At 34.9% G+C, this 14,676-nt stretch overlaps 2 protein-coding genes across 2 annotated transcripts; both read right to left on the bottom strand.

Moving 5' to 3' along the window:
* Nucleotides 1–721: 721 nt before the first annotated feature.
* On the bottom strand, nucleotides 722–12,115 carry Snapin (SNAP associated protein). The gene is made up of 3 exons (XM_085944026.1): nucleotides 11,919–12,115; nucleotides 4,294–4,459; nucleotides 722–3,317 (listed from the first exon to the last, which is right to left on the bottom strand). Exons 1-3 carry the CDS (start codon nucleotides 12,068–12,070, stop codon nucleotides 3,189–3,191), a joined length of 447 nt encoding a protein of 148 aa, XP_085800152.1. The 5' UTR covers nucleotides 12,071–12,115; the 3' UTR covers nucleotides 722–3,188.
* HemK2 (HemK methyltransferase 2) lies at nucleotides 2,505–3,146 on the bottom strand. The gene has a single exon (XM_085944025.1). It carries the CDS (start codon nucleotides 3,144–3,146, stop codon nucleotides 2,505–2,507), a length of 642 nt encoding a protein of 213 aa, XP_085800151.1.
* Nucleotides 12,116–14,676: the final 2,561 nt, after the last annotated feature.

Raw genomic sequence — 14,676 nt, 5'->3', positions numbered from 1 at the left:
TTTGATGAGAATAAGGGACCCAATAATGCACATCCTCAGGAAAAACCAAGCCGGGTTTCTACCTGGTCGAGCGTGTGCAAACCAAATCCACAACCTTCGATGTCTTCTCTAGCAGAGCCATGAGCTGAACAGTCCGATGGCTTGCTGCTTTGTGGATTATGAGAAGGCTTTCGACAGTCCGCACCTCCCCTCCCTCTGGATGATACTAGGAGCATACGGGATCCCTCCCAAGATCATTGCCATAATCAAAAGCCTGCACGAGAATAGCAAATGCTGTGTCAGAATTGGAGACACTGTCACGGAATGGTTTGGGGTCACGACCGGAGTCAGACAGGGTTGTGTCCTTGCACCGTTTCTCTTTATCATTCTCTTTGACTTCATACTACGGAAGTCAATACTATCCGACCGAGGCATACCTGTTACCCCCACAGTGAAGCTACGCGACCTGGAATACGCCGATGATGCTGTCCTATTCGACAACTCAATCGAGGGCATTCAAGAGACAATCGACAGGTTGCATAACAACTCCTCTCGCGTTGGTTTGAAAATCAACGTCTTGTGCAATAGCACCTGTCCTGATCCAGATTCCCTCTGATTAGCGATGGACAAAACATCGAGAGCGTCGACAGCTTCAAGTACCTGGGGATACACATCATGGGAGATGGCATTTTGCAGAAAGAGCTCGCTATCCGAATGGGAATGGCTGGAGCAACATTCAACTTGATGCGAAATGTCTGGGACTCACGATTGTACTCGGTTAAAACCAAATGCCGCCTATTCGACGCTTGCATTCTGACAGTGCTGCTTTACGGTAGCGAATCATGGCACCTTACGAAGGCTCAGAGCAACCGTATACTGAGGTTCGAAAACAGATGTTTGCGACGAATACTGGGTGTGCGGGTGGTATGACTTTAGGAATGGAATGCACCAAGCAGCCTCTCATCAAGCTGAAAGTGAAGAGGCGACGTTGGACCTGGCTCGGCCACGTGCTGTGGATGCCAGAAGAGAACTTTAACCTGGCTTGCCTGTTCTTCAAGCCGACCGGATTCCGTCGCTAAATACAATCTACAGAGTGTATACGGCGGAGCTACGGAATGCTGGTTTGACCTGGAACGAAGCAAGAAGACTGGCGAGCGACAGGAATTCTTGGAGGCGCCGCGTGATGTCCATATGCTCCAGCGGATATGGCCGAAGAAGTAGAGAAGTGTGAGTCAGGGTATGGACCTAATAGGTTGAGCAAGTGGCTGACATCCATTTCTCGTAAAAAAAAATCTGTTAAAACAAACCTCTACTCTGTGGAGGGCCATATGATCCTATTAGGATCGGACATGGTCGGAAAAAATAAATTGGAACCGATCCTAAGGAAATTGTATGGAAATAAATGATACCTCGGCCATAAAGCAGTATATTAGTTATATTTCACATTGATTTTTAGCATCTTCAAATTTACTGATGACTAATGTACTTTTACCTATAGGTAGAGCGATAAAAATTTGATTTTGAAATGTAACATCAAACAAAAATGGACTTATATAGTTTTATCCAAACAAAACAATACTAATCCCAATTCTGGACATAATATTGTATTAAATTATAGAAATAGTATTGCAAATTTGTTTCAATATTACACATAGGCATATTACCACAGAACAGATAATAAATAGAATACCCATAGACTATATTCAATACGCCGCATATTGATGCAGGGTTTTGAATGTGTGAGTGTCCTACGAAAATGAAGCACGCATTATGCACGTGCAATAGTGTGTAGTACACCAACATTAAATGAGCGTAAATGAATAAATCGAGAGCAGTTTTCAGTATTCGACGTAAAACGTATTCTTGACTTGTGTGTAAGTTTAACCCGGATTCTTCCTTACTCGAGTCGGTTACCTGCTATCGCCTTACCCGTTACGTATTTCAGTTCCCATTATTTCTTTCCCTGCATATTACATTAAGTATAAGGAATTGACGGAACCTAATTATAATTATTAAATTACGGTTAATATAATGGTAGAACATTTTGAAAGGCTCAGAAACATAACCATTAGAAATAAACCTACGTCAAAAAGCGGAATGATTGGATTAGAAAACAAACAAGAGTTCACGATGTAATAGAGTTTGCCAAAAATCTCAAATGGAAATGGGCTGGATAAATAGCTCGAAGAAGGAACAATTGCAGGACAAATCTAGTCATCCAGTGGTACAAAACGTCCGCAACAAGAGGCTGCTGGATCGATAAAATTATTAAGTTGTGCGGTAGTACGTGGCAGTGCAACGCACAGGACTGAGAGAAGTGGAATCAGCTTGGAGAGGCCTTTATCCAGCAGTGGATAGATTCAGGCTGATGATGATAATGACTAATTTGATATATAGATGGCGTCAGGAGTAGGTATTGCTAATTTTGACATACATGGATTTCCTTAAAATTTAATTAAAAAGTAATGCTAGTAACTAAATTAAGCAACAATAAATATTTTAAGTTGATAATCTTTTAACGTATGTTATTCATTAGGCTTTGTACATGATTTGGAAAATTTTAAAACTCGCAATTTTTCATTACGCGCTTTTCTCTTTATTACAGAGGTAGTGCTATATCCTAAATCAGTCATGATGTCTTCAATCTCATCCGGTAAATTCTCCTCCAAAACCAGCATATAGCACACGCCGCTGTCCGATAGAATCTGAGAAATCAATGGAAGAAATCTGTCTATCACTTCTCTACCGTTAATTCCGCCAGCCCACGCTCTTGATATGTCACTTTGTTCAATCTCCAAGGTGTCCGTGACAACATACGGAGGATTAAAAATAATTACGTCGACAATTTTAGATCGTAAACACGTCGACAAATCCATATTTACACTTTCGACGGAAGTGTTGTTGGCTTTACCCGTCGCTACACTTATTTCACAGGCTTTTGGGTTGATATCAACACAGAGACAAAAGCAAGATTTAAAAACTTTAGCAAATGCCGTTATATTTATGCCACTACCTGAGCCGACTTCAAGGCAAATGGCCGGATTAATTTGCGATATTTTGTTTATTTCCGATTCTAGCGCGTCAATCATTAAAAATGAGTCTTCGACGGGCTCGTAAACTGTCTCGTAGTCTTTCTCCGTGATGTGAGTAAGGGTGGGTGTCTCCATTGCTGAAGAATGACTTCTTCGGTCGATATAACGGTGAATGTTTCAATTGATGTTTCCTTCGGGGGATACTTGAGTGAATCCTGATGAAGATGCGGATTCTTGAGCCTCAATGAGGGCTTTCCGCCGTGCCGCTTCTCTCGCGACTAGATGGTGAATTTTGTCTAACCTCTCCTGTGGGACAAAATAAGAAAATTAAATTTTACAAATACAGTAGGCGCTAGGAAATCTGACGTTCACCAATCCGGCACGTGCAATAGTCCACCATTTTGCAACTCAGCTCTCCTGCTCTATAATCCGGCAGGTTTCACATTAAACTGCTGGATTACAGAGCGGAGAGCCGTTCGCTCGGCAGTTCGGTGCCAGACCTTGACACATTATTTATTATTTCCTATAGAACCCACGATGGCCGAGTGGCTTAAATGCCGGCCTATAGAGTCGAGGGTCCCAGGTTCGAATCCTGGGTCTGGCTAGTACACATATTGTTTTTCAATTTGTGTATGAGTCAGAGTATGGACCCAATAGGTTGAGTAAGTGGCTGACATCCATTTCTCGTAAAAAAAAAAAAAAAATCTGTCAATACAAACCTCCACTTTGTGGAGGCCCATATGATTCTATTAGGATCGGACATGGGCGAAAGAAGAAGAAGAAAGAATAGAAGTCTAATAATCCGGCATTTCCGACAATCCGGCATAGGTAAAAAAATATGCATGCCGGATTACTGAGCGCCTACTGTATCTATTAGAGAGCTATTAAATGTATATTGAATTCTCTTGTGAGATATGTACATTTTTTTAAAAATTTATTACAATTTGCCATTGACATAATAAGGATACACCTTTGCATATAAAATCTCAATATTAAATATAGACACATTATGCAGGATAGGTGCAATATAGATAAAAATCATTTTAACTACATAGCAAATTACCGACTTAGGTATGTGTATTAAGTAAAAAAAAATATTGGTGGTTAGCCGTAGACCAAGACTGTGTATAATAATAGGCCACAGCACTAAATTACACAATGTTTTGATGGTAGTGTTAGTTATTGCTTAACTTTGAATGCAATGCAGTAAGATGTTCGCTGTAAATGAAGATTACCATTTATTACAAACCAAATTTTTTTTAAATTAAAAGATTATGCTTGCCTGTGTACTTTGAAGCATTGACGCCACAACAGAAATTCGTTGTTTGCTGTGCGTCAACTTTTTTACATAACTGTCTAACTCCAAATTATTCGATTGGCAATCGGATATCTTCTTCAATTCTTCCGCTAGCCCGTCTATCTGCTGTTTTAATTCTGCTTGTGAAATCCTACAAAAATAAAATATGATGAAGCGGCATATACAAGAACAATCGAGTCCACCGTAGTGCTACTAATGGCATATAGTGAAAGACTACGAAGCGTGCAATTTAAAAGTCCAATTACAGGACAGACTCATAATCAGCTTCTACGACCTACACTGATCGTCGTAAGCAATCGTCAACTTTAAATAGCAATTACACAGAACGGTTCAGCTACCATCTAGATTGTATTGATACTTGATTTGATTGATTCATAATATACGCTCAGTTGCTAGAATTAACAATAATAAATAAACTAAAAAATATCTATCGGTCAGTTTGGTGGCAACACTAAACTATCTTTCCAAATTGATGTTGTTACTTTTGTAGCTGTAGTATAATAGCGATCAAATATCTATTGTTTAATTTATCAAATTATTCTGCAATAATATATTCCCAGCGAATCAATTTCCAGCAAACAACTCTTAGCTAGATCAGCAAGTTGATTGGCGATATTAGATACGGTATATTATTACATCATATCACAGCACATTATATCATTACGGTGTATTAGCCGAATAATCATTTTTCATGGTATCATATTTTCTTACGACTGTAATAATAAATAATATTTCACAAGCTACTCGATTTAAAACGCTGACTCTATAATTAGTCCAATATGATTATGTACCAGAATTTAATGTTAATGTATTACTTTTTATTGTATAAATAACGAAGAATAATTTATCTAAATGTCACTCGAATCCAAGTACCTAGCTCGTAACTATCTCAGTATATGCTAACCTAAACAATTGTAGACATTTAAAGAATTTGTTGATTGTATTAACTAGCATATTATTTTTATTTTGTACTTTAAAATAATAAATAAAGTCAGAGGTCTTCATTATGTAAACGTAACATTTGCGTTATGTCAAAAGTAAGACAAGACACATTACGTGCGGCCATACAAGCTCACGGTTAATTTGTATATTTTTATACGATCTTGGTATTCTTCGACTCAACTGTCACTGATGTGCAAGCAGGATGGACACTCAAAATATAAATTATTCTATTTTGGCCATGACTCGAGGGGACGATCCAAAGTGATATTTTATGGTCAGTGGCGAGTGTGGCGGAGGATCAGAGGGTGAGAATCTCTCAAGGTAATTTGAGATTTATACAATTTACTGATAATTTACATTTAAAGTGTTTTAATTAATCAATAATAATTGTCTAAAAACAATAAAAAGAAAGAGAAAAAAACTAAGTAAATACTTAAATGTACATGAGTATCAAGAATCTTCTTATGAAAAATAATTTGGAAAAACTTAAGAATCATACCTATGAGAAAAAAGGGTATTTTTATGATTAAAATGTAGTTTAATACATATTTAGGATATGGAAGTGAGATATGGGCCTCCACAGAATTGAAGGGTACAAGTCGGTTTACAGGAAACCAGGCGGAAATTGCATAACTTTCAAAGCCGATTTTGGCAAAATTCATGAATTGAGTCGCTTAGAATCATAACTCACACATTGCAATTTTGTCATTTTTAAGTTAAATATGCCAAGTGATTCTAAATGAATTAATCTATATACCGAAAAATAGTTGAGTATTAAAAGTCAATTTAAACCATGTGAAAATCGTTGACAAAGTTCATTGTTGGTGTAATATGTCGTATATTTCAAAGAATAGAGTTTTGTCACCAACGCCTTCCTAACCAATCGGGGAGCTCTATTTTTCATAGTATGCTGTATGTCTGCAACGTTAGGAGTATTAGGTATATATATTTAAAAAAAAAATTCGACTCTCTCACTCATTAATATTCTAGGGAGTTCAATACTGTTCTTCTAATTACAAAAAATAGTGCTCTGTTGGTTTTTAGCGATTATCTCAAAACTTGATTTTTGAAATATGTGAGTTATGATTCTAAGCGACTCAATTCAAGAATGAAAACCTAACCTAACATAACTTAACCTAATCTAACAAATAATCCAGTATATCGGCTGTTTTCAAAATGTGTTTGCCGCTGGTTTCCTGTAAACCGACAAGAACCAATGAAAGTTATAGACCAACTTCTATATTATCAAGTCTTCTACGTCACAGAACTGAATGCGCTGACACTGTTACGTCACATGGTTTTTGCGCACTGCTTCTATTGCGTCATGCACTCTTTGCATGTTCACTTGTCATAGCAGATACTCGTCGGCACTATTGAGAGGAATTCAAAGCTTTCTTTTCTGTTATTCCTTCTCACAACACTTCTACATTCAAAATAATGCTCTGTCTGCTTCCGCAAAGGTTTAGGCATTTGGTAAATGTGCTGCAGAGGTGGACATGAGATTTTACAACTTTTTTTTTAGACCTAACCAAACCTAACCTAACCTAATCTAACCTACCCCAACCTAATATTAACTCATATGATCTTAGTTTGTGATAATGGTGTATCAAAATGTATGAAAATTTCAAATTATCAATTAACGATTATTGGATCGAAAAGCCGATGCGCCGACAGAAAAAGGTATTTATTATAATTGTCTGCATGGAATAAACTGTTTTCATAAAAAAAAAAAATTATAAAAGCTCGTGTCCACCTCTGCGGCACAATTACCAGGCATTTTAATATTAATAAAACTCACACTGAATTATGGACGCGGGGAAAGTACTTAAATGCGTGGAGGGTACTACTTCCAGAAACGTCTGTGGTGACGTAGAAGACTTATAGCGCCTGTACACATGTATGGAATTACTGTCGGCAATTGTGCTTATTTTAAACTGTCATGACAATAACTGTTTACACGTAAAAGTGCTGACTGTCTCTCCAATCTCATTCTTCAAGAGTAAGCGAGACGCGAAGTTGTCATTTTATACTACTATCTGACAGGTTGTATTGAAAATCAGAGCTCAAAATGAGTAGTTTGTTTTTTTACCGGCATGTTTCTATCTCTATCTCGCTCTCTATTGATCTACTGCGCAGTCGCAGATCGAAAATAATCACTTACGCGCGATAAATCATCGCAATTTTGAATCTTCCAATCTTGTTTGATTTATGCACGCAATCTTGCCAACTGCAGGATAATACATATTTCCCCATACATTTTCCTACTGTGCACAGTACACTCATGCACATGTAAACGGGGTACCGTCAAACCCCCTAACTACGCCCGGTTTTTTTACAGAAAGTCGTTTTGCCACCAAAATATCCACCAATATGAAGTCTTATAGATCTTATGTAATGCACAATGATAGTGTTTATTTTTATTTAAGTATATTGAAGTAATACCCTTTTCATACTAAATAATACAATAAATCACTATTTTTTATATAGACGAAGTTACGGCACGATTCCCTAACTTCGCCTAATGTGTTTTAGTAGGTCCAAAAATTATTGTCTATGGATACTCACGAAATCTATTAAAAAATGACCTTAAGCAAATTCAGGTCTGATGCTAGAGACAATTCGACATATTTTAAAGAAATATCTACGTTGGCGAAGATAGGAATCACTTCAATGACTGTTTCATACAACCTCCCAATTTACGCTAGGGCTGCCAAAACCCAAAGCATTTTAGTATCATTTTTATGTATTGATTTACAAAGTAAATTTTTAATAAAGTAAATATGAGAAAAATTGTTAACTGGTGATTCAAAGTGATGAATAGTTTTTAGTCTAAAAACCTTAAAAATAAAAATAAAACATTTATTTCAAGAAAATCGTTTTTTTGTGACAACCCTAAAGCCAGGGGAAGTGTAGGAACAAGTAGTTCACAAAACATAGCCTGACATCGCATACTCAAATAATTGATGTTTTATTATAAATATCGGAAATCGCACTTTACATTTGGCAAGCAGACTATATCACTATATTATATTAAAAATATGAAGAACCAACCTCTACAAGATTCGTAGAAATCAGCAAAAGTTCAGAGGTATTCTGAAAAAATCTCTTCAAACCGGACTCGAAAAAACGGTACTAACACAAACACGGCGAAAATGATGGCGGTTTGAAAATTGTGTGGTGACAGGACGAATATTATCTTTAAAATCGCCTTAGTGGCTTAAGGCCTATGGGTTCATTCGTAAGAATCAAATTTGACGTAAGCGCCTCAACAATTAGCCATAAGCTTCAGCGCAGCTCGGCGTCTCCGGGAGTAGATACGAAATCAGACGTTTTAAAAGTGTTGAATTAATAATATTTTTTTTTCTAACATATTTTATAAACATTTTTGTGGTAGGTAGAATAAATTATAATAATAAAAATAGTAGACCTCCAAATAAAAACCTCATATTATTGATATGCTGAATTTGTGAAGTGACACCTTTTCTTGAACCTATCATATTGTAGGTTCAAATTCAGTCCAAATATTTTTCAAAAAAAAATCTAATACATAAGTATGTTTCTGAGGGTTTCAAATTGGTATATTATTTATATATATCGGTGTGTACGAATACAAAAGTTATTCATTTTTTCATGAGCTAACATTACAAATTATAAGTTTAAAACATTCACAAGATGGCATAAAAGATGTCTGTTATTATTGCGTTTTTATTGAATTATAAAAACATGACTCATAAAAGAAAGCAATTCAATGAATATTTGTCGAGTACGCAACAATCAAGATTTAAGAAACCATTATTATAAAAACGTGTATCTGACGGCAGTACGTTTTGGTCGCCGCGGAGGATTTCGGAACATTAGTGTATAGAAAATTGATAATTGGTTCTTTAATTAGTGTACAGGCTTAACGGTATGTAATGTATTAGAATAACTATTATAAATTATTATTTTTTAAATTTTTTTTCTTCTCTATTGATAGCATCTAATATAATTATTATATTGAGGGTTTCTTATATCCATCAACCGTGTTAGTCTAGGATCAACGAGTTCAGGCAATATACAATTCATATAAATCTTGTCAGTTGTGATGTAAAGAGTAATATTGTTTTTATTATTCAATGAACTAGGTTCTTACCTCATTATATTTTTTACTTGTGTTAAATAATTACTAATAAATGCCTACGGTGATTCCATTCAATTCAACTCGGCATTAAATATATTAAATTCTAATGGATTTAAGTTTTGTACTATTTCATTTGAGTCGTTTAATGCGATCCTGGTTTCGCCTTTCGACATCGTCAGGCACTATGCGCACTCATCAAATACACACTGACAACGAAAGCAGCTAATTCTCACTTAACAATAAATTAATACAATAAAGTAAGGTAAAAACTTTATCACCAACCTATTAAGTCAAAGATCACTATGAAAAATTTAACAAACAATTAATTATGAATAGTTGAATTGTGGCAGTATGAAAAAAAAGATTTTACCACAAACCATCTGAAAAATACATATATCATAAAACATATACGTGATTTTGTGCCCCAAAAGACTTTTTTTATTATTATTTTAACGATTAATAAAATTGTGACACATGTTTCAGTGGCCATTACGATGACAGCATTCGAAAACGTATTTTACTTTAAATTTTCGGTACTGTTCGGTTAAAGCGGATACAGCGGAAAACGCATTTTGATAATGCCAATAAACATACTCCTGGATACGTACGTCCCTTTGAAAATAACAAAACATGGCCACCCAGGTACATAAAAACTGTATTAAGTACATGCAAAGTTTTTCAAATCGCTTAAAGCCTAACCAAGTAGGTACATATTTATCAAAACAATTAAAGTCCACCTATATTTTATCTAAACTGCTCAAGACCAAAATATTTTTTTTTTATAAATGGGTCACCGAACGAATACCTTCAGTACTTCCTTGTAGCCATCGTGGTTGTTAGATTCAATTATCTTACAATATCTCACATGCTGCAACCATTTCAATTACAAGATAATAAATAATATAATAAATATAATAAAACTACATTTTTTTCAGTTTGACATTCAGTGGTACTATAATGATGTTTGATATTTTAGTCAACGCAAATTATAACACCTGGCATGCGTCCTGTGTTCGGAATAGAACGATACAAATAATTGCGACTTGCCAATTTGATTGTTACTGCAAAGAGAGTAGAGGTCATTTTTCCATGAGTCAAATAATATTGCTTCGGACTAAATTTTGGGAAAAAAAAAGACGTCCTTACCCGTTGAAATTCCAGATCGTACTAACCATGTACTAACGTTAGAAATAAGAAATTAGAAAAACTGTATGGATTAATCGATCAAATGGTCTCTTTTTGTTAATTTTGCAAAATAATTATATTTCTAAATTGTCTGAAAACAGGTTAAATACATGAAAATGTACGACGTGTTTTGGTAATATAGCGTCACTAATTGTACCGAATTTATGGGGTTTTATTTATTTTTTTATTATAAATTATTATTTATAGTATTACGGAAATGTTATATTATAATAAAAAAATATTTTTATTGTGCAGTATATATTATTTTGTGAGAAAAAATCATTCAAAATTGGCTGATGTATACTCAAACTAAAATGGCTTTAAAATCTTTATTTTTCTGAAATTAAAAAAAGTACGTGAGTTAATCAATGAAATGTATTGTTTTACCCATTTCTCTCATACAATATATACCTGCAAAACTATTATTAAGTTCAACATTCATTGTGGCGTGACAGTCGTTTTGACCAATTTCGAAAACAGGACTTACTATTTGTCATTTATTTTAAAAAGTAAAGCGATTCGAAAAATTTTAATGACACAGAACGTTTTAGTTGAATACTATTTATTAGATTTTAAATAAATAAAGAGTTTATTGTGTATCAATTCGTTTTAAACATGCTTATCATTTCCGCGATTCCGAGAAGACAGGAAAAAACGGGCCCAATGGCCTTAAAGTGGTGCGATAGTAAAAACATCAATTTTTAGTGTTTAATTTATTTAGGTGAAGTTAGGGACACTTGGCGAAGTTAGGGGGTTTTACGGTATTAATATAGAAGTTGCACCGTAGTTAAACAGAGTTATATGGCTTTGGAGACTGGTATTCTACCATTACTCATATTTGGACAAGCAAACTTATTAGATTGGGAAAGTGTTAAAACAACTGTATCTAATTATTAATATGACAACAGTTAATTGTCTCAGTAAATACAGCAAAGTGCACGCACCGCCCCCCCTTAGATTATGGAACAATAATAATTGAGGTTATGTATCGCAAAATGACAACTATCGATCTGACGTCGGATTGATTTGGAAACTAATTAATTTGAACTTAAATTGTAGGTGATGGGTCATAGATTCCAAGATAGCGTGTCTCTAAAGAAAACTATCTCTATTTTTATCTTGCTATTTCAGAGTATGGTTTTGACACATTGAGCACATCATTATTATTGTACAATGAATAGTTAAAATATAACCAATATTCAGGCTACAATCATAGCGGTACTATACGCCTTGATATCATACATCAAAACAGAGTGACAAATCCTTAGAATCGCTATCAGTAAGTATAAAACTAAAATGTTGACAAATTTAATCTGTGATGTCAGTGAGTTGTCATAATTACCGTGTGGCTCTTAAACCTTCGTCCAATTTGTCAACGGTTGGTTTAAGAAGGCCCATAAGACCCTCAACCAAAGTATCTCTAATAGGATTATCACATAAGTTCTCGGTATTTTCTTCAACGGATGTAGCCGTACTTTCTGTGTCACACTCCATGTTTTGTCTTTTGCATAGACTAATATACTTGTCTTTTGATAAGCTAATGTTGCAATTTGTCAATATAAATCGTAAAACTGACCGCTAGATGCTGCCAGTCTAATAAATTAATAGTATGAAAAGTACATAGGTAGATCAAATTATTTTCACCTATGAATTCTGATTATGCCTCTTTACTTTGTGTAATTAATCATATTAATAAAATAGTTAGATAGATTAAACTCTTTATGACACGAATAATTTAAATAAAAGAGCGATACATCGATGACCCAGTATTGAACGGTAACAAGTCAAAAATTTGACATTTCGTGATATTGGTAACCTATCAACCTAGATTATAGAAATCTATCAAAATACTCGTCGAAATGAACTCTTGTCGGTTTTGTACAGAAACAATTCGAAAAAAATAATTTAGGTACCTACCTTGAGAGCCAAAAAACCCATATGAAATTTTACAAACTTTCAAACAGTTTTGTACAGATCCATTTCGAATTGTTTCCATTTAAAACTGGCGATTGACCATACGTTTCAATTTAGAATAGATAAATATTATTCTGACATGACAATGTATCCTTTTAAAACTTGTCAAATCACGTGTATTGTAAAATATAATAATAAACAACATAATAATATTACATGATTATCTCAAAACTACGATTTTTGAGTTGTTACTGTTTAATACTGGGTCATCGACATGTCTTATATCTTTTTTAATACTTTGGATGCTGAAGTCGCACCTGGCGCGTAATGACCAGGCGGCCGATCAATGTAATTAACGTGCATTTTGAAGGTGGTAATTAAAAAGTCATTATCTAGTCAGCAGTGAATGCGTTAAGTGAAACTTTCAATCCACCACTGTGACCAAAGTGTAGTTGGTATTTGTATGTGCATTAATTTGTTCACAATGACGTATAAAACAAATTTTATTGTAATAATACAAATATCAATAACATAATACTGTACCGATACTCCGGGGCGAACAATCTTCACATGCACCGCTCGATTCAATCTAGTTGGGATTGGTGGCTCTGGGTCATTAGAGCAACAACGGGTTGTATAGTTACATTATGATTGATATAAAAATATTATACAAGTTGTGGCGACAGACTGCCATATGAAACATCCGAGGGAAAGTCTCTGTCTCACAAATCTTTTCTATCAGCGAAACGATAAGTCTGGCTGGCATATGTAGGTATCGATATTTCCACACTCTAACGTGTTTTTTTTTTTGCACAGCTCTAGGATAACTTGCAATTATTCAACTTCAATTCCCTATGAAAGAGCGAAACGCACCACTCGCTAGAGGGTGATGCCCTAATGATGCAGAAAATAAATAATATCAAACTCTGTCGTAGGTAGGTAAGTACTAAATAATCTAGATTTAAGAAATTTATAAATTTTTCTCTTATAATATACTACCTACAGTTAATATATATTTTTTTGACCATGTCCGATCCTAAGAAGATCATATTACGGGCCTCCATGGAGTGGAGGTTTGTATTAACAAATTTTTGTTTTTACGAGAAATGGTTGTCAGCCACTTGCTCAACCTATTAGGTTCATACTCTGACTCCAAACACACACTGAAAAACAATATGTGTATTTGCCAAACCCAGGATTCAAACCTGGGACCCAAAATATTATAAAACGAAGTATTAGCCGTTCGGCCATAGTGGGCAGTTAATTTAAGGATAATTAATTAATAAGTAATTATAATTAGGCATTTTAATGTAAAATTGCTGTATGCTGATTATAATTAAAAATGATATTAATTAAGTTTGCCAAGGATTTTTGCTGATGCTTAATTTATTAAGGCAGTGGTTTCCAAACTTTATGTTACTACGCCTCCCTTTTAAAAAAATCTAATCTTGGCGCCTCCCCCCCCCTTTATTTCATTAGATCTCCCCGATCAGTCTTTGAACGTTTTGTGTTTTCTGTCCACTTTTTTCATATTATACGTTTAGTTCGTTTTAAACGATGAAAAAAGTTCGTTTGTCGCATGTTGTGCAATGTTTGCGTTTGGTTTTTGAGCATTACTGGACATATTTTTCAAGTTGTTTCGCCATTTTATCTTCTTCTTCGTCGCTGTTGTTCACAATCACGGGCACGGCATCAGCGTCAGAATCTGCTAGGTCTTCTTGAATGCTTGTGGAAAAAAGACGGACCTGGTACGCTATGGTTTCTTTAATTAATTCTGCTTTGGAACACGTCTGGAAGAATGCAGATTTCTCATGGTCACGACAAGTGTTTACCAGATCGTGCAAATATTTAAAGGCAGATAACAAAGGGCTAGGGCTAGATCTACGATCTGTTAGTTTTCTTTTTAGGCTAGATAGGAACTTTATAGCAATTTATTTCAATTTAAAAAAAATCGTTTTTCAATTAATATTTGATAATAAAGAAATCCCGAATGTCGAGAAAAGATTCTCGGGATCCGGCATTTTCCGAAATGTTAAAAATTTTAATTCTCGAGATTCGGGATGGAAATTCCCGAAACCCAACTCTACCCATAATGCCAGTAGGCCATTTTCAGTGTTAACAAGCAAGAAAAAATTATGTCATAAACGTAATTAAATAATATACATACTTACCTACCTACTCATTAC

Source organism: Rhyacophila brunnea, unplaced genomic scaffold, assembly GCF_057557595.1.
Source record: "Rhyacophila brunnea isolate RB1 unplaced genomic scaffold, BYU_Rbru_1.0 scaffold_16, whole genome shotgun sequence".
NCBI lineage: Eukaryota > Metazoa > Arthropoda > Insecta > Trichoptera > Rhyacophilidae > Rhyacophila > Rhyacophila brunnea.
Note: the sequence above shows the minus strand (reverse complement) of the source record. Positions and strands in the feature narration are given on the sequence as shown.

Coding starts and splice junctions, on each gene's coding strand:
- HemK2 (XM_085944025.1), bottom strand. CDS start 3,146: ATGGAGACACCCACCCTTACTCACATCACGGAGAAAGACTACGAGACA.
- Snapin (XM_085944026.1), bottom strand. CDS start 12,070: ATGGAGTGTGACACAGAAAGTACGGCTACATCCGTTGAAGAAAATACC. Junction 4,460..11,918: donor GAAGGTTTAAGAGCCACACG/GTAATTATGACA, acceptor TTATTTTTGTAG/GATTTCACAAGCAGAATTAA. Junction 3,318..4,293: donor CAATGCTTCAAAGTACACAG/GCAAGCATAATC, acceptor TTTGTCCCACAG/GAGAGGTTAGACAAAATTCA.